The 17,413-nt window shown below is 49.9% G+C and overlaps 9 protein-coding genes across 9 annotated transcripts in view; 4 read left to right on the forward strand and 5 right to left on the reverse strand.

Annotated features, from left to right (window-relative positions):
* Pmar_PMAR020080 (Hexokinase type, putative) overlaps positions 1-1,067 on the reverse strand; it is a gene marked incomplete at both ends in the record, with an annotated part of 1,777 nt that extends 710 nt beyond the window's left edge. The window contains one exon of the mRNA XM_002779260.1: positions 27-1,067. Within this exon, the coding sequence (XP_002779306.1) occupies positions 27-1,067 (1,041 nt within the window). The remainder of the gene's footprint in view (positions 1-26) is intronic.
* A 2,738-nt stretch (positions 1,068-3,805) lies between these two features.
* Positions 3,806-4,862, reverse strand: Pmar_PMAR020081 (hypothetical protein; the record flags this gene model as incomplete). Its single annotated transcript, XM_002779261.1, has 2 exons — positions 3,806-3,892; positions 3,921-4,862. 2 exons carry the CDS (start codon positions 4,860-4,862, stop codon positions 3,806-3,808), a joined length of 1,029 nt encoding a protein of 342 aa, XP_002779307.1.
* Positions 4,863-5,053: 191 nt separating this feature from the next.
* Positions 5,054-9,727, reverse strand: Pmar_PMAR020082 (nop14, putative). The gene is made up of 21 exons (XM_002779262.1): positions 9,567-9,727; positions 9,371-9,492; positions 8,618-8,780; positions 8,448-8,567; positions 8,290-8,403; positions 8,138-8,221; positions 7,979-8,085; positions 7,462-7,675; positions 7,323-7,388; positions 7,122-7,272; positions 6,787-6,951; positions 6,654-6,730; positions 6,490-6,602; positions 6,334-6,444; positions 6,197-6,277; positions 6,068-6,149; positions 5,881-5,972; positions 5,699-5,832; positions 5,548-5,654; positions 5,369-5,503; positions 5,054-5,245 (listed from the first exon to the last, which is right to left on the reverse strand). Exons 1-21 carry the CDS (start codon positions 9,690-9,692, stop codon positions 5,159-5,161), a joined length of 2,451 nt encoding a protein of 816 aa, XP_002779308.1. The 5' UTR covers positions 9,693-9,727; the 3' UTR covers positions 5,054-5,158.
* Positions 9,728-9,765: 38 nt separating this feature from the next.
* Positions 9,766-10,650, reverse strand: Pmar_PMAR020083 (60S ribosomal subunit protein L24, putative). Its single transcript, XM_002779263.1, has 6 exons — positions 10,543-10,650; positions 10,406-10,491; positions 10,294-10,360; positions 10,182-10,250; positions 10,052-10,139; positions 9,766-10,002 (listed from the first exon to the last, which is right to left on the reverse strand). Exons 1-6 carry the CDS (start codon positions 10,621-10,623, stop codon positions 9,863-9,865), a joined length of 531 nt encoding a protein of 176 aa, XP_002779309.1. The 5' UTR covers positions 10,624-10,650; the 3' UTR covers positions 9,766-9,862.
* A 367-nt stretch (positions 10,651-11,017) lies between these two features.
* Pmar_PMAR020084 (ubiquitin-conjugating enzyme, putative) lies at positions 11,018-11,677 on the forward strand (the record flags this gene model as incomplete). Its single annotated transcript, XM_002779264.1, has 4 exons — positions 11,018-11,168; positions 11,217-11,350; positions 11,413-11,534; positions 11,587-11,677. The coding sequence occupies 4 exons, from the start codon at positions 11,018-11,020 to the stop codon at positions 11,675-11,677; spliced, it is 498 nt and encodes a 165-aa protein (XP_002779310.1).
* A 132-nt stretch (positions 11,678-11,809) lies between these two features.
* On the forward strand, positions 11,810-12,478 carry Pmar_PMAR020085 (hypothetical protein; the record flags this gene model as incomplete). Its single annotated transcript, XM_002779265.1, has 5 exons — positions 11,810-11,932; positions 11,989-12,062; positions 12,110-12,234; positions 12,266-12,359; positions 12,427-12,478. 5 exons carry the CDS (start codon positions 11,810-11,812, stop codon positions 12,476-12,478), a joined length of 468 nt encoding a protein of 155 aa, XP_002779311.1.
* Positions 12,479-13,707: 1,229 nt separating this feature from the next.
* On the forward strand, positions 13,708-13,927 carry Pmar_PMAR020086 (hypothetical protein; the record flags this gene model as incomplete). The annotated part of the gene is made up of 1 exon (XM_002779266.1): positions 13,708-13,927. A coding segment is annotated over one exon (220 nt), but the record flags the coding sequence as incomplete, so codon positions are not given.
* A 1,447-nt stretch (positions 13,928-15,374) lies between these two features.
* On the forward strand, positions 15,375-16,058 carry Pmar_PMAR020087 (thioredoxin, putative; the record flags this gene model as incomplete). The annotated part of the gene is made up of 4 exons (XM_002779267.1): positions 15,375-15,466; positions 15,514-15,580; positions 15,628-15,699; positions 15,753-16,058. 4 exons carry the CDS (start codon positions 15,375-15,377, stop codon positions 16,056-16,058), a joined length of 537 nt encoding a protein of 178 aa, XP_002779313.1.
* Positions 16,059-16,953: 895 nt separating this feature from the next.
* The window catches only part of Pmar_PMAR020088 (hypothetical protein), a gene marked incomplete at both ends in the record, with an annotated part of 4,108 nt that continues 3,648 nt past the window's right edge, over positions 16,954-17,413 (reverse strand). Inside the window, one exon of the mRNA XM_002779268.1 lies at positions 16,954-17,297. Coding sequence (XP_002779314.1) covers positions 16,954-17,297 — 344 coding nt within the window. The remainder of the gene's footprint in view (positions 17,298-17,413) is intronic.

Genomic DNA, 17,413 nt, shown 5'->3' on the forward strand with positions numbered 1-17,413 from the left:
CAAAGACGAGCACTACGCTCAAGAACAGCTTCACCAATACCACGGAAAACAGTCATGATAACCTCATCATCGCAGCCGAGGTTATCGCCTTCCAAAGCGGCGCACACGTACTTCGTATCGAGGCCCGACTCGTTGAGGAAGTCAGGCAAATGAGCTGAATAGCCCTTAAGGACATCACGGGTGGCCAAACGGGTCAACTCGCCCAAGTACATACCGGAGATCGTCTTCTCGAAATACTGCCTACCCTTGTTGGGGGAAGCCCTGTCTACATCTTCATCATAGCAGTTGAGAACTGAAGGAACCTCCTTGAAGTTGTATCCACCCCACTCACAGTTAATGACCAGATTGCCAAGAGTAGGGTCAGAGTAAGCAGCATTGGTACCGGTACCAATGATCATACCAACTCTGCAAGTACCACAACCTTCGAACTCATAAGAGCAAGTCATGAGGGTTCCGACAGTATCGTTACACAGAGCAGCAACATAAATCGGAACACCCTGCTCCTTGAAGGCCTTATTGAGCAACTCAGCAGGGTCCTCTCCAACAACACCAGTAGCGGAGAAACCCTTAGTCCACTCGATCACCTTGCCATGGTTGATAGCAGACTGGCTCATGGGGAAAGAAAAAGTGAAACCAGCAGGCATAAGATCATCATCATGGAATTTGTCAGTAAGCTCCTTGGCGGTGGCAGCGATGAAGCCAAAGAGATCCTCAGCAGTGCCACCCATAACATCATGAGGGATGGGCTTCCTGTTCTCGGCAATCTCAGGTTGCTTCTCACTGCTAAGCACAACACGGAGAACTCGTAGATTGGTTCCACCAAGATCAAGGGCGTAGTAGATGCCAGCCTCATGACCACGAGGGAGCACATTAATGTGAGAGGTAAGCATCTTGACGCTAGATGCCTCAGGAGGGGCACCAGCACCCTGACCGGCCTCCCAACCGAGCTTCATCTCGTCCAGGAAGTCGTCCTTAACCTTAATCATCACATCCTTAGAGATCTCGAATTTACCAACGGCTTCCGTCAAACGATCGGAAATGTCGCTGGGAAGCGTGGTAGAAACCATTGTTCTGGAAGGTTTGTAAAAACTGCGATCCAGTTTTGAAAGAGCACTCACAGCTAAATTCCAATTTCACAGCGGAGCGAAGGTCGAAAGATAAATTACATTAGAAAAGCCACCACCGGGAATCGTACCTCGAACCTATCTCACCCCGTGCGTAAAACATCATCGTATTCATCAATTTCCACAGCTTCCACAGCGTTGCTTAGCCGAGCAGTCCCGAGGGATGAATCTGGCTAGCCTAGATCCTCGACTCTAGCACAATGAATATCTTCAACATGAAGAGAATCGAATCAATCCGACTCGGTTGATGCCCGTCCGTGCTGTCCTTAGCCAGTTGTCTTCCGCCACTTCTACGGGCAACACAATTCGTTGAACAAATCCTCCAACAATTTCTACAGACTTCAACCGTTGGGATGGAGCAAACATTTAGTTTAAAACTAGGACCAAATGAGCTCATCAATTAGCAAAGACATGTAAGGTGTCAGAAAGGTTCCGGGAGTTCTGGAAAGATGATATCTCGACTCGATGGTATGAACCGAATCTAGTGGGTCATGTTCTCTTGCATGCTGAGCCGGACTGTGACACGAAGACCGCGATGTACGACGAACAATCCAACAACTGGTAACTAGCAAGGATCTTAACTTGAAGCTGTTTCGTTCGATGCGTAGTGAACATCTAGCTATGAACATCTCCGTCACAATTACGCGGCACAATTTGTAGTCGCACGGAACATCGTATTATAGCTTGAAGGTCTTATACATGGAAGTCACCCCTCCAGGTGCATTGAGTAGCCATTTTCTTATTTGTAGCCTACTACAACACAAATCTAGAGGCAATTTCTGGTAAGGTTTGTTGTCAAGTATATATCTAATGGTCACTAATGAACATCATTGAGAAGTGGCGGTCATACCGCCTCCCGTTATACTCTTGCGGGCCTCGTTCAATACTTCCGCAACTCTCCCACCCAGTAGTTCATCGTTGTCTCGCGTCTTCAGCTCAACAACGAAGATTGGTATTGATTTCAGAACGACTTTGAGCAGAGCGTGTTGCTTTAACCTGAGATCTACCACAAGCTGGACCGCTCCTTCGCGTAGGCCCATATAGTCTTCTCTCAAGTCTCCCTTTCTGTATCGGAAAATAGCATCTACGTCTTCTACTGTAGGCGCCTTTCGAACCGTTCTTTTCGCATCGGCATCCTTCAACAATAATGCAACAACAAGGTGCCTTCCAGTCGGCCATAAAACCCGACTTCCTTCCGGGTACTCGATGGGCAAATTTGATTCTAATGTCAACTCCCATAGCCACTCTTCTGCGTTCGTGCCGAGGTATACCCTCTGACTGACGAAACTCGACCGCTTCGGCGCTGCCGAGATCGATGGGAACATCTCGAAAGTGCATCCCTCGCACCATTTCCACCTGCTCATCTGTTCTTTCACAGATCTGGATAATCGTCTACCCGTCATGTCAATTTGCGAATCACATTTCGAGCACTTAGCCCCGTCCATACCACGCCGTGAGCTAATGCTATCACCAAGCACACTGCTTGATTGGACAGATGGAGTGCGACAAGGTGACGATTCCTTTCGAGCATGCTCTTGATAATCAGGCTTGGGCAAGTGGTCGAGACTCTGTCTACGTAGTGTTCCTTCTATTCTCAACAGTCGTGGTTCTGGTGGTTGCACTCCCTCAATTATAAGTTGTGATGGTGTGCTGACGGAAGGCAGACGATACACAGGGGCATGCCGTTCTACAACAGGCTTTGGGTCGATAGTCGTCTTCCCTGTGGCCTCATTACGCCTGGCGATTTCGCTCTTCTCTAGTATACTGGCCATCGTTCGAGACAAATGAAAGCGCCTCCGGGCTGCTCGAGCCAAGTCCGCTAGCACCCTGCTATCGACAGGATACGCTCTTTCTGCTTTCTCGCAGACCGCCTTTGCCCGGAGTGCTTCCTGCAGTAGGTCACTATGGAACTGTCCCAATGGAGATCTCAGCTCGGCCACAGTCTTCTGATCAACCTCACAATACACTCGTCGCATAGGCGGTGCGCTGAGGATAGTAGGCGGGTCCTTCGTTTCAACCTTAGCCTCGGGCGAGTCCTCAAGGGCACCGTTCCCAACCTCAGACATGTTCGCAGGTTCTTCAACTAGCGTCACTGGCCGCTCGCGGTTATGCTTGAATAACGTCTTGCACTCGTCAATGATGGTCTCAAGTCTCGTCGGCACGCCAGAGTTCCAGGATGGCTTTGGCCTATCTTTATGGTGCACTAGAGAGTGAACTCTTCTTGCAGCTGCGAGATCCGCACCTTCCTGCGAGCTGTTCGCTGATATATAGGTCCTCGGTGCTCCTCTTATAGAAACGAAAGTCGTGGAACCTATAACACACACAAGATGAAGTGTAAGGACGAACATGAACGTAACATGAAGTGAAACCAGGCCTACTTGGCAGAGGAGACCTGCTGCCACGCTTCTGAACTCGGTCCGCTTCTTGAACCGTCCGTGTTGCAGGCTCTAATGGTGTGGATGGCCTTATAGCTGAAGGCACCTTTCGATGTTCTGAATACGTCATGGTGGGCATAGGAACTCTCGGTGGCAAGCCGTACGCATGCGCAAGGATCTGAATGAATCGAATGATAGGCTCACCGACAACGCGAAGTCGCAGACGTTTGGTACTCACCTCTCGTGACATCTCGGCCACCGTCGCCCTTGGTAGATTTGAACTGTTCATGGCGTGTGCCAGAGCATCTATTCGGAATCCTGAGTGGACATCGGCCAGCCAGCCCCTCGGCAATGGGGCATCTTGCAAGCCCAGTAGGTCAATACTATGACCCCCTGTCTGTCCTATTGTTTCCTCCACTACACTTGGTCTTGTTCCCCTGCCCATAAACTTGGGCAACTCTACCGGATCACTACTGCTTGTACTAGACAGTGAATAGACCTCGGAGTCCGAGTAGCCCTCAAGGATACCCAACGCGCTCTTGCCAATCACTGGCCTAGGAACAAACCGATTAAGGGGGACTTCGGACGCCGTGTTGTGTGTCTCGGGCGGATCCACATCCTCCTCCTCAGCAGCGACCTTCTCTGCATTCAACTTTGACTGGGAGTCATTATCGTGGTCATCGGAGGTGGGTTTATCCTTCTCCTCGCGAGCCCACCAGTCCATGATACCTCCCATTATCCCTTCGCGATTCTCAGCGACTTCCTTCGCTGGTGCAGCTTCTCCCACGTCAATCAGCGTGGGAGGCACCACTTCTACGCTCGCCAAGAAGTCGTCCCTCAAGACGCGGCCAGCCTCCTGGCGCGAGCTTGCGGTGGATACCCGTCGCTTCCGATCCACTACGACAGGAGGGCCCAATGAATGCGATGTTGCTCCAATGTCTAGACCGTGATGAGAGCTAGACTGTTCACCCACAGAAGACGGTGGCTCCATATCCATAATAGAGCGCTCAGCACCACCACCATCTATAAGCCTCCCTCCAGTCTCGGTCGTATTCACCGTAGGTGATTGCCATACCCAGCCAGTCGCCGACTGCCAGTTCCTAGTTAGCAGATCCGTGAATCCCCCACCTTGTTGGTTATCCCTCTCTGGAGGAGGAGGAGGAGTCTGATGAACGTCAATCAAGTCAGGTTGGGACCTCCTTAGACCAGGACCAGAGGTAGCAGCGCCACTCCCTCGCCTGGTAGATGACGAAGAGACCCGTGGGTATTCAATGACAGACTCGCCCTTCTCCCCAAAGGCCCCAATGCTGGCCAAGTCGTCCAGCTCGATAACCTCAGGGCTATCCGCAGAAGAGGACGCCATGGCTACTCAGACTAGGAAGCCCAAACATTAAACTGAGGCACGTCATGCTGGGTGCCAAGTTTATATCCCAAGCAAGCAGCGCGAAGTAAACTCTACGAGCCTCCGGCTAATATTTCGCAGTTTTTACGAGCGCCGCGACCCACGTAGCCGGAGATCAGACCGTTGGATTGACAACATAACCAGTCGTTGATAAGAAGCCTGGCATAGTGGTAAGAGTTAGCAAGAGTGCAAGAAACATAAACGTGTAATAGCCAGTAGTAGTATTAACGTGATCCACTATGATCGTGGTGGGAGTATCAGTCAGTCGACTTCTGTGCCATCTGATTGCCAGCCATTCTGGGATTCGCCTTCTTCTTAGCCTTATTCTTCCTATAGCTTCCATGCTGAACAAGGAAGCCAGTACGCTCATCAGTGAATAATATAGCGGAGAAACTCTCTGTAACCGAACAAAGGCGCTCAACAAATGGCAAACAGATTTCTCAACGACTCAGCTCTCGCGCTCCTACCAGTTTGGTGTCCATCCTCGCATTCTCAGTACGCATGACCTTGTAGTTATTAGTGCTCTCATCAAGAGCCGCTCGAATACGCTTCTTATCATGCTGGATGGCCGTCTCCTTAGCTTGCATATCATTCGCCCGAACCTGCCATACTCCCAATAGAGCCCTCACAGCGAGGCAACACCCACATGTCGTAAGAAGGATGCGTCCTTCGTCAACTGCCGTTTGGCTCCTCTACGCTCCTGTTTATACTGTCTCTTCATCTTCTGCGTCTCATACAGGATAGGGTCCTTGCCTGATCACACCCATAACAGACCTCCACATAGGAAGACTACTTACCCTTGATGTGACTCTGTGCCGAGTCTGGGTCGTAGAAAACTGGTTCCAAGCTGGGTACGGCTATAGGGCGGAAGGCATGCAGACGGAGCCTTGCATGCGGACCCAACACCAATCGCGACAGAGATGGGCAGTATCTAGAAAGAGAACGATGAAGGTCCTGGCGAGTTACCGACTAGAGGCACTTCTGAATAACAATCTGAAGACCTGCCTTCTCCTCCGGGCCAGCCTGCATGCACACTCGTCGCGTCAGCAACTTCGCCGTTTCTTGCTCAGTCTGAGACCACCACCCATCCATTCATGGCAAATACACAAGAGGAACTCCTCATTTCCTCTCAGCCAAACGGTAGGAGAAAGCTCATTCGAACTCACCTCGGTGCCACAGCGCATGAGGCGTCCTGCAAGCTGGAAGAAAGCTGGACTATATCGCTTCGCCGGCTGGAGGAATTCGTACCTACCCCACACTACGTCAGCGACAGCCGACCGACCACTCTCCCCTACAGTAGAGCGAGCAGCCTCATGTCTTGAGTACAGCACGCCCATTGCTCCAATAACATCAGTGCAGGCTGTACCACTCTGTGCCTAGATAGAAGGACATTTCCACCACCAAGAACATGGGCAAATCTCATTCGTACTACCTTATATCAGTTGTCTGGAATACAGTAGCAACAATATGCAACATATTGATGGCCCTAGCGTCAGGGCGTCTAGAGTTGGCGTAGGCCCCGATCAAGTTCATAGTGAAGTAACTAGTGATGGGTGTGATGAAATGTGAGACCAGGAATGAGTGTTACTCAGTAGCGCAGTCTGGCATAAGCCTAGCAAGGTCGATCAAGGGGGCTCGAATAAGAGGCAACATCCTTATTTCATGATCAGCGAGATAAGAGAAGAGGGAGCTCAAGAGCACCTAATAATCGTACTAACCCTCGTAGACCCCAGCCCCGACCAGCACTACTACCCGCAGCTGGCGAGGCTCAAAGCGCTCATCTGGGGTGTTGTGGCAGGCGATGAGACTGAAGACCAACTTGGCTCGACCTGACCATGGTACATCCATTATAGAAGTGGTAAGCATCAGCATTAATTCAACTCACTCAGTGGGTCGAAAGTAGTAAGCAACTTCTCCATAGCATCACCATCTTGCGGACACGACACGGAGAATGGTAGACCCGCCTTGTCCTCCGATGCAGTGTTAGTGAAGGCGTCGAAGCCAACAGGGAGCTCAGTAGGGTATTGGACTGATGTACCCTCTTCAGCAACTGACATCCAGATGTGTTGTGATCGAATACTCCGAATTGAACTATAGTGTTACTACTACTACTACTACTACTACTACCACTACTACCACTACTACTACTACTACTACTACTACTACTACTACTACTACTACTACTACTACTACTACTACTACTACTACTACTATCACTACCCCTCTCTTCGGCAGTAGTGTACTCGTCCACAGCCTGAGCATCCTCATCATCGATATCAGAGTCGCTCTCATCGACCGCTAGCATGGCTAGCCTCTCGTTGTCATCAGCAGCAACAGCGCCACCGTCTTTCTTCCCTGTATCCTCAATATCCTGCCAGTTCAACAATGCCGACTAAATACGTCATACCACTCCACCAGTACCTCCTCCTCTTCCTCATCATCTTCGGATTCTACTCCAGCGGCCTCTTCCACAGCTTCTTCAGGCACCTGTGCTCAGCGAAATAACGAGCCACATTCTATCTTCTCTATTTTTGTCCAATCACGTCGAGCGGTAACTTACCTCGTCTCTTTCTCCCCCCTCCTCATCGAAGGCAGCATCCTCATCTTCTTCTTCTTCTTCACCTTCCTCCTCCTCTCCCTCACCCACATCTTCTTCTTCCTCTAGCGATTCTTCTACGCTAGGCTCATCGTTCAGCATTCTATTCTTTCTTTGCTCCTCCAATTTCTCGAGTCGTTTAGCATTCTCCAGGGCCACCTCTTCTGAGCTCATCAACCTGAGGAGGAATTATCGGCATCTGCTATTGAGCATGCAGCAATGCGACCGAGTTTCGCCAGCAACGCGATACAGAATACGATACAAGATATAAGCAAAGACAACGGAGACAATGCCCGTCAGATGTCAATGCCAAAGCTTCCTCATCAGAAACTACACCGCTTGCTTTTCAGACTAAACGCTCGTGCCAGAACATTTCCCAGTACAAAAATTCCTCCTCCGCTTCGCTACCAGCAGTCGAGACAGCTACTCATCGGAAGTGTTGGTTGATTCTTAGTCAGAGTACAGGAACGACTAGACTCACCTATCAGCAGCCTTGGCCGAATGGCCACCCTCCATCATCAACTGCTTGCTGATCATATCGAACTCATCCGGCCCCTCAGATGACAGAGCGTTGGCCGCCTTTATACCCTATGATGCAAACACTGTTAGTAACCGTCTTTGTGCGCTTAACCTCCCTCACCTCAATACTGTACTTGTTGGGTCTGAACTTCAGGGAGGGTAAGATTCCCTTGTAGTGAGCATCTAAAGCATTGAGCTCTTCTTCCTGAAATTACAAGATAAACCTTATCTCGGGCAATACGCCTTCTTCAAAGGGTTTATCCGGAGTACTACATGCTTCATCTTCTCCCTCTGTCTGTCCGCCTTGTATGCCTTAGCCTTAGCCATGATCTCCTGGTAGAGGTCCTGCTTGTTAGCATGCTTGCCGTGTTCAGTGGTCTTCATCAGCTGATCATGCAATCTGCTACTACATTCAGATGCCTACATCCCACCTCAGCCTCTATCTCCTTCTTGAGCTCCTCATCGTCATCCGAGTCGCTGAGTGGATCCCCGCGCAGCTCATCAGCCGTCATGGTCTTCACTGGTTTTCCACCGTGTGTCAGCAGGTTATGCTACCACATTCAATGTAACCAACCGATCCTAAGTGCATCCCTCGACATACCTCAACACCCTCAGCTGAACCCTCTCCTTCCTCCTCATCTTCCAACCCAAATGCTGCATTACGCTTCTTCTTGCTCTTCTCCTGTTGCCGGATTCGCTCCTTCCGGAAGCGTGCTGACGCCAACTCGTCCGCCGACATGCCTTGGGCCTTCGCGTCTAATCGCCTGTCAAACCACACATTCATCATCACAATCAACATGCTGTGATTGATTGGAAGAAGTCGTAGCTGTCACTGAGTCATTCATGAAAGCAAACACGACCACTATGTCCGAATGGGGTCGCTATGCCAAAATGAGGCCACTATATCCGAGTGGGGTCGCTATGCCACAATGGGGCCACTATATCCGAGTGGGGTCGCTATGCCACAATGGGGCCACTATGTTCGAGTGGGGTCGCTATGCCACAATGGGGCCACTATGTCCGAGTGGGGCCGCTATTCCAGAATGGGGCCACTATGTTCGGATGGGGCCGCTAAGCCAGAATAAGGCCACTATGTCTGTGCGGGGCCGTGATGCCCAATTGGGACAACTATGCCAACACAGGGCCTCTCTGCCCAAGTGGCGCCACTATAATCGAGTCAGGCGCCTGTGTTTCACTAACACATATTCCTAGTCGCGCATATGAACCTGTTGTCCGTTGGCATAGCGGCCCCATTCCGTCAAAAGGTTGATGCATAGTACAGTGGTAAGCCACATAATTGCGAGCAGATAATATCATAGTTAAATCGCCATGAGGAGGCCCTAGACGAAATTACCTGTCCTTGAAGGAACCAGTCTTGCCAAGGGCTCGGAATTCCTTCAGCAACGAGTCCTTACGGGATGTCTTAGCGTAGGACTTACTCTCCGACATATTTCGACGCGACCCATGTTGCTGCGCCTGTAAACAGAGAAGACTTCCACGACATCGCAATCCCAACACCGTCCGACACTCTTTAAACCAACCAATATTACCATTCCCAATACGGGCTTTCGAGCCGTCTTGTTGGCCCGCATGTCGAACTGATTGAAGCCTGAACCATCAGAGGGCCGTTGTCGGTCTCGGCTCGACAGCTTGTTGGCCGTCTTCTTGGTCGGCATCGGCTTGAAGCTGTACCAACTACACAACTCCAACTGCGACCCCTTCAATAGGCAAACTCAACCACTAATCATGCGATCGCCAGGAGAAACCTTCCAGTAGTAATGTGACGTTAAGCTAGTTGTATTGTAAGTAGTGACGTATACGCAGCGAATGCGGTCTCTCTCCACATCTAGTCCGAGTCGGTACCACCATCGACATCCATTCTCTGGACCTTCTCTGCTTGAGCCGGCAGAGCTCCTTCCTTGCGTTTGAGCTCCTCCCGACGCTTCATCTGATCCAGCTTGGTAATCGGCTTCTTGAGCAGCTCGCCTAGTCATAAATACGTGTTCAGTCCTAAACCTAGCTCCCGCCTGACTACCCTGCTTCGCGATCTCCTTTTCGGCGAGGTGGATGCGGACCTTCCTCTGTGCAGCCAACCTGTTCTTCTGGAACCTCTCCTTGCGTACCTAATACCAACGTTAATCTAGCATATCACCTACTATTGCTACCGTTCTGATGCGATCGACGATCTTCATCGCTCGGACTGTCTTCACCCACAAGTCGCGATCGTATTTCACCTAGATATGGAAACATAACCCAACGTGTAGTCATTTATCCTACAGGAGTGTTCCTCTTCTTCTCGAAGTCGAAAGTAGAGTCAGTAGTCATCTCCTTACCATGGGCAGCCCTAGGAAACATATCTCTACCGACCCACGGTGACTGATCGCTTTACCTGTATGCCTTGGTCCAGGCAGCCTTGCGAGGGTTGTGCTTCCGCTTGAAGTGACGATGGCACTTCGATCGGCAGAAACGGAAGATCTGAATAGAAGGCGACTGGAGCACTCTGTCGCTGCTGCCTATCACGAGTACCTTGCCGTCATTCCGTACGAACATCACACCATGACCAGGATAGATATTACTACTGCAGTACCAGCACTTCTCGATACGCATACTACTGAAATTTACAGGGAGCCAACTGAGAATCCGCCAAGTCGATACGCAGCCTCGAGAAAGGTGCATGAGTATTCGTGCACATCAAACAATAGCATCCACTATAGGAGGGCTCAAGAGGTTGCAAGGAGCAATTATGAGCAGCCACAATTCGCCTCCCCGTCTACAACTTGGGAGAGCTCGGGCGAGCGCGGGTGTATTCGACGGAGCGAAGTGTCTCCGATTCCACGTTTTTGTGGGAGCGAATTTTATTCACCCCGGTACTGAGACCGTGCACTGTATACGGGTAACTTGTTATCTCTACGGTCGGTTCATTCTCCTGAATGTTGACAAGTGCGGCATATATATTCTTCGTTGTGTACGACAATTCGTCTATAATAGTTCTTCCTAAAGTATGTCAACCGTCGCGCGTCGGCGACTGATTCGAGATCTCAAGAAGCTTCAACAGGACCCACCTAGCGGCGTTAGTGCGGCTCCAGCCACGGATGATATCATGAGGTGGACTGCGGTCATGTTCGGGCCAGAAGATACGCCATGGGAGGGAGGTAGGACGAAAGAGCGCAATGGTTGGGGACACCGTATCACACTCGAAGGTACCTTCCAACTCGAAGTCACGTTTAGTGAGGAATTCCCGACCAAACCTCCTCGAGTGCGGTTTCTCAACCCCATGTTCCATCCCAATATCTACACTAATGGCGAGATATGTCTCGACATACTCCAGAACCAGGTATGAATCTTCATCGCTGAGAGAAAGATACGCTAGTCGAGAGAGGACTTTGTGTTTATCAGTGGTCTCCTATATACGACATAGCCGCCATTCTAACGTCTATACAGTCATTGCTATGTGATCCCAATCCTAACAGTCCAGCTAATAGCGAAGCAGCTAGATTATGGAGCGAGAACCGGAGAGAGTAATATCATATCGCCTTCCATTCTCTAGCCTAGTAGTCCTACTGCACGCAGGTATAATCTCAAGGTAGTGCAGTGTGTTGAAGACTCCTGGGCGGTTGCCGATGAACTGACGAAGGATATGAGTGACATTGATGAGGAGTAATAGAGGTAATGATTTGAATGCATAACAATAAGTGTACTATTGGTTTCCAACTATACTTGTGCTTTCCCTATTAACTATCTCGTGTTGGCCTATGGGTTGGTCAATTGCTTTTTCCAGCCAGTTAACTTTAATATGTCGTCATACTGGGCTGTTCGTAAGTCTTCCTCTCCAGCGAGTCCTCAGCATCTCAGAGAGCGCTTTCGTGAGATGCCCAAGAACAGTCACATTTACTCATCCTCCAATTTGAGACGCTTGGTAGCCTCCCTTCCCCATCCGTTCGCCGCGCGAGGGGCACTTGTGAATCTTTTCAGATTCGTGTTCCTATCGCTCCCGATTATGATGAAGCTTGTAACACTCTTGCCACACATCCCGAGGATCAGCCTGAGTGAGTCCCTTGATCAGTCCAACCTGTCAGTAGAAATTATCCCTCAGATTTGGCAATCGGAGAAAGGTGAGGACCGAGGAGGTCACCTATGGAACCCCAACTGGTCACAAGAGCCTTCGTTTGGACTTCCTCCAAAGCCATGAGGAATCCGACGGCTCTTCTGTGGCATCAAGTAAGCTGAGGTGTGGTATTAGTAGGGGTAGAATCATTCCTCGAACAGGCTAACGAGTCGGGTAGTTACTTATCGATATTAGTGGGCATGTGCTCCCACAAGCCATCCAAGTTTTTAGTGATAATGTAAGTAGCGTTCTCGCTCTCACATGCTACCGGTTCTCTTCTCGAACATTGTTCGTGTATTTCCCAGGTTCCCATTTCGCTACCGTTTTATTGATTTTGAGGAGCCTCCTTTTGATTAAGGTGAGCTCTGAAGAGTCTATAAATAGCTGTCCCAGGATTCGAACCTGGGTCGTTCCTATGATAGTGTCCTGTAGCCATACTTACTGCTTGTTCCACCTTATTAGCCTATCATTTCTGAGATGAGCTGCTGTCCACGGAGCCGTCTCTCCTTGATGCAGCCTATACAGATCAGCTCATCTCCTCCAAAGAGCGCCTCACCGTTTTTCTGACCCAACAGGGAACCGTTGGTCCGGCGACGCTCCGCGGTACCAAATTATTTTGATCAACTGTGCTCACCGACAACTTGAACTTGGCATCTCACGGAGATCCAGTTCCGGTCGTTCTCGCCTACGCGGTGATGCCTTGATGCGATTAGCACATGGCAAGCGGCGAGGGCTCTTTCTCTGCTGCTACTGCTCTGGCCTTATAGTTTATGGTATTTTTTGTCCATCGGCGTTGCAGTCCTCAGCCGCCCACAGTTGATAAGATGTTTAATAGTGTTTCTCTTGGCTCGTTCGGGACTTGGATTCTCGTCAATCATTCGTCTAGAGGTATCGGGCTATCGGAGTGTGGTGGACCCACTTGATAGTGTATTAATGCTGATACTGTCAGTTCAATCTTCAATGGAGGGGAAGTTCAACAAGAATGAACGGGAAGTAGCCAGTAGCGCTTGCTCGTCCGCTTCCAGACTGAATTCGAGGGAGGATCTTTCTGAAGTAAGCGGAGAGCGTGGGGCTCCTTTCTGTGCAGTACCGCAAACGTACCTTTTGAAGTGTCGCGATTTCATAGAGTTGATACAGCATCAGTGATAGTGCCCGTATGTGGCAGGAAACTGAGCCGAAATCCCTCCGACGATCTCAGTCGGCCCGAGCATCACAGTCGAGCCCCGGCAAGGCTGGAGAAGGTAGATTCATGTAGGCTATATATGCTACTGAGTCGAACAGAGGCCAACTTGGTCACCTCAGGCTACCTGAGCAGCACGTGAAGACTGCCTCTGTTACTACTATACCATCACTCACCGACATTCGTATCAGAATAACTGAAAAAGCGGAGATGTCGACTGATCCTGCGCAGGAAGCTGTGAGCGACTACTGGTTATTGGGTAGAGCTCCATTGACTGTTGTTCAGGATGTTCATAATGCAGAGCTTTGCGCTAGACTGAAGCGTGTGGAGGATAGAGTAGAGAGGATCCGATCGAGTCTAGGGAAGTCGGCCGAGTGAGTACTGTCATCGTTGACTGCCTTTATAGTGTGGAATACAGAGCCCGTGATACGAAGATGGGTGGGCGCGGGATAGCTAAACCCTTCAAGCTCTGTAACAGAAGATTGTTAGCGGAACGGAGTCGACCTTCATCACCACCTGGAAGATCCCGAGCCCATCCTGTTGATGGCGAACATCGGGAGCCTTCACTGGTGCAGACTCCTGTGCGTCTGATATCACCCGATTCACTAGAGGCAGGGTCTAAGCAAGTAGAATAGCTCAGTCATGGGGCAATGTTCTGTACGTGGTAGTCTTCCAGGTGGGACCAGATTCTGGATCAGTCGGCTCGGTTGTGAAGGCATCGAGTGCAATAGAACGATGTGTAGATAGGCTCTGTTCGAAGCGGATGCGGGATTATGCTGATTTGAAGACTATGTCCCCCGAGTGTCGCAGGGTGAGCACTCATCAGGGTACGTACTCATTGTGAGTACTACTACTGCTGAATCAGGCAACGCTACGGCTTTTTGAAGGGATGTCCGTCGATTTGGACAACTTACGGCGACAGATCAGGTTGGTCAGTTTTCTCATCACCATGCTATACACTGTTCGCCTCAATGCACATCTCAGACAAGAGCTGGCCCGTCTGCGTGGCGATGAACTAGATAAGGACCAATCTCTTCGCCTTCCCGAACGCCCGGCTACCAGTCGAGCTCTTGAGAAACCAAGTCTTGAAAGACCGATCAGATTGGTAGCTCCAGCCAAGGTGGGTTTTGGTGGCGTATTGTGCATCTCTCGTATTGTGCATCTGTTCAGAAAGTAGCTCGGTCCTCTCCCAAACCGTCTCCGGCAGTGGTGGGCCCGTCACCGACCCTGTCACCAACGTGTCACCACATGATGCCTGATCGGCCGAAGAAGAAAGGCCGTACTGCAAATCCTGTCACGAAGCGTGCTGTACAGTCCCAGCCGAGGCCACTCTGGACTAACAGAGCTCCCGAGCCGGACGATAGTGTATTGCTGCCAAACCGCCTCACGACGCAACAGCAAGTGAGGCTACAACATGAATAGGGGGGGACGTGCTTGTCATTTCATGTGTGATCTGGGATTCATGATGAATGGGGTTTGCAAACTTCGTGGAAAAGTCTAAGACGTTGTATATTGTTAGTGATGTATCCTTCGGAACTGGAACCCCAAATTTCTGTCCCCTATGCCACGGAGTTTAAACATAAGGATTTTGAGATTCCCGATTTTCGGAACATGATCGTGAGGAGAGCTAACCGAATGGCGTAGTCGTATTGAATATGATTGTTGATCATCGACGTTGGAGCTGTCCTTTCAGATGGTGTTGTCGCCTTATTCCAGAGGTAGGAGGAGCATTCATTGCCGATGTAAGGACGATGAGCCTTAAAGACGCCTTTGCATGCATGTCCATTAGCATTGATGTGTTACTAAAATGTACACGTTGTTGTTTACTTATCTAGCGAGGTCGAGTTAAGGTGAATTCCGACTGATTATATCTACCATCGCAGGGTGGGGGAGAAATCATAGATAGGCATTTTCCACGGATGTAACGTTCGCAACACAAAGGGGTTGTAATGACGTCTGTTACTGCACGCTTACCATCAAGCCTATCATGAGTTGAGTGGTGGTGATACATCTCAGCTATGGTGACACAGATGGGAACGTCGAGTGCTCCTTCTCGTTGTTGGTTCGCCCTCCATGTCCGCATTAGCTGGAAAGACTCTGCTCACTCAAGACGGTACCGAAGTGAAAGCTGACGATGTACTTTCCCAGAAGGACAAAATTGCTCTGTATGCGGTACTTACTATCACTACAGTTTTCAATGGAGGGGGCTCAGATACTTTTCGGCACACTGGTGCCCCCCTTGCCGCAAGTTCACTCCTATCCTCAAGGAGTTCTATGAAGTCAGTGCTTGTTGCTTTTAGGTCGGCATAGATGTATGTCATTCCAGGATGTGAAGGAAGAGGATGAGGACAAGTTGGAGATCATCTTTGTATCCAGCGACAAGTCAGAGGAGGAGCAGGTCGGCTTTAAAATCTTCGCTGCGGTTTTTCTTCATACTGCGCACTGTGATAGGTTGAGTACCACAAGCAGGATCACGGCGAGTGGCTGAGAGTGCCGTATGGGGACGTTGAGACCAGAGACGCTCTGAAGAAGGAGTTTGGAGTGTGCGCGGGGATAGAAAAGGAGAACCTTGGCATCATCAACAATCACAAATCTGGAATACCATGTCTAGTTGTACGCCGAAATGCAGGAGTTGTCGATGCTGCTACTGGGGGCGTGGCTCAGGTTCTTGATGAGGACAAGCAAGGCGTGAAGGTCATTGATGGTGTAAATGACGTGAAGAACATGGGCCCAATAGCTGTCGATATGAAGTGGTGATTATGATCACATTATTAAATTAATAATATTAATGCATGCAGCGAGTTCTCCTGCTCTTGTTGTTGTTGTCACAGTGGGGTAAGGAGAGCATCGATAGCTACTTGGCCTATAGTAGGTATAGGCCGCAGTGGTAGTTGTAACATATTGCTCACCTGAATGCAATATCGCTCGGCTCGAATAGTAGTAGTTGAAGTACGAAATCCTTATGCATAATATCATTCGATCTCTCGGTGCTCACCTCTTCATTTACGGTCACCATAGCTGCGGCTTTCCGACCATCACAGAGGCTTGAGGTACCGGCAGGCGGAACCTCTCTGAAAACTTCTCCCATTGGACTGCGATCCGAACAAATTATGGTACCCGCGATCTACAGAGAGGAATTCACTTCACCGGTATGATGCCCTGTTCGTATTCAAATTGACTCGGGATTTGTTCGGGGACCTACTATTGCATGCTCATGCAAATTTATATCCTCCAATGATGTCGCCGGTGCTGTACCAAAATCGATATCTCACTGCTATAACTAGATAAGCCAACTCGACTCCAGCTCTCGTAGTATACCAGCTAACTTAGTGATACGGTAGTGGCCCTAGCCAGTTGTAGGGTATTTAGTTACTGTCGATCGATACCACAAATATAAGACGGAGGTAAGTCAAGACAGTTAAGCCGAAGGTCGATAGAACCGATCTTCTAACCGAACCGAACGAAGATAAATAAACAAAGAAGAAGAACTGAGATAACTCAGATAATGATAGAACTATAGCACAGTTATACTCGATCGATCAGACTCTTGATAACACGGGGTGACGCAGCTGGATGGAGCCTTGCACGCAAACTCATCTTCATGAACGCAAACTCATATTCACGCACCCAGGCCCGGTCCAGCACACTCCCCCTAAAGCTGCTTACGAGGAGCTTTACTAACCTCCTCAATCTGCTCCAGCACTCTCTTCTTTCCCCGGGTCAACATACCCGGACCTGACTTCGACATCGCCTTCACAGTATCCCTCCAACGGCGTAGATCCTTCCTGTCAATCTTTACGGATCCCCAATCTCCCGTCTGCTTCGGCTCTGTCTGCACTGCCGTGGTGGACTGTCTAGGCTCCTCACCAACCTCATCAATCTTCTCCCGACGGCAGCTTCGCTTCAGCTGATTAACTGCCGCCGTAGTTACCGACCCATCCGCGAGCCGTACTAGCTCAATAGTCGAACCTCTCACCGCCTCCACTCGATATGGCCCTGTATACAGATCGGTTAATTTATCGACCCCGTAATTCCGGCGATAGACTATATCATTCACCGCCACCGGACTTCCACCTACAGGATCCCGCCGATCTGCTAGTCGTCGACGAACT

The sequence above is a fragment of the Perkinsus marinus genome (genome assembly GCF_000006405.1).
Source record: "Perkinsus marinus ATCC 50983 genomic scaffold scf_1104296947650, whole genome shotgun sequence".
NCBI classification, from domain to species: Eukaryota; Perkinsozoa; order Perkinsida; family Perkinsidae; genus Perkinsus; species Perkinsus marinus.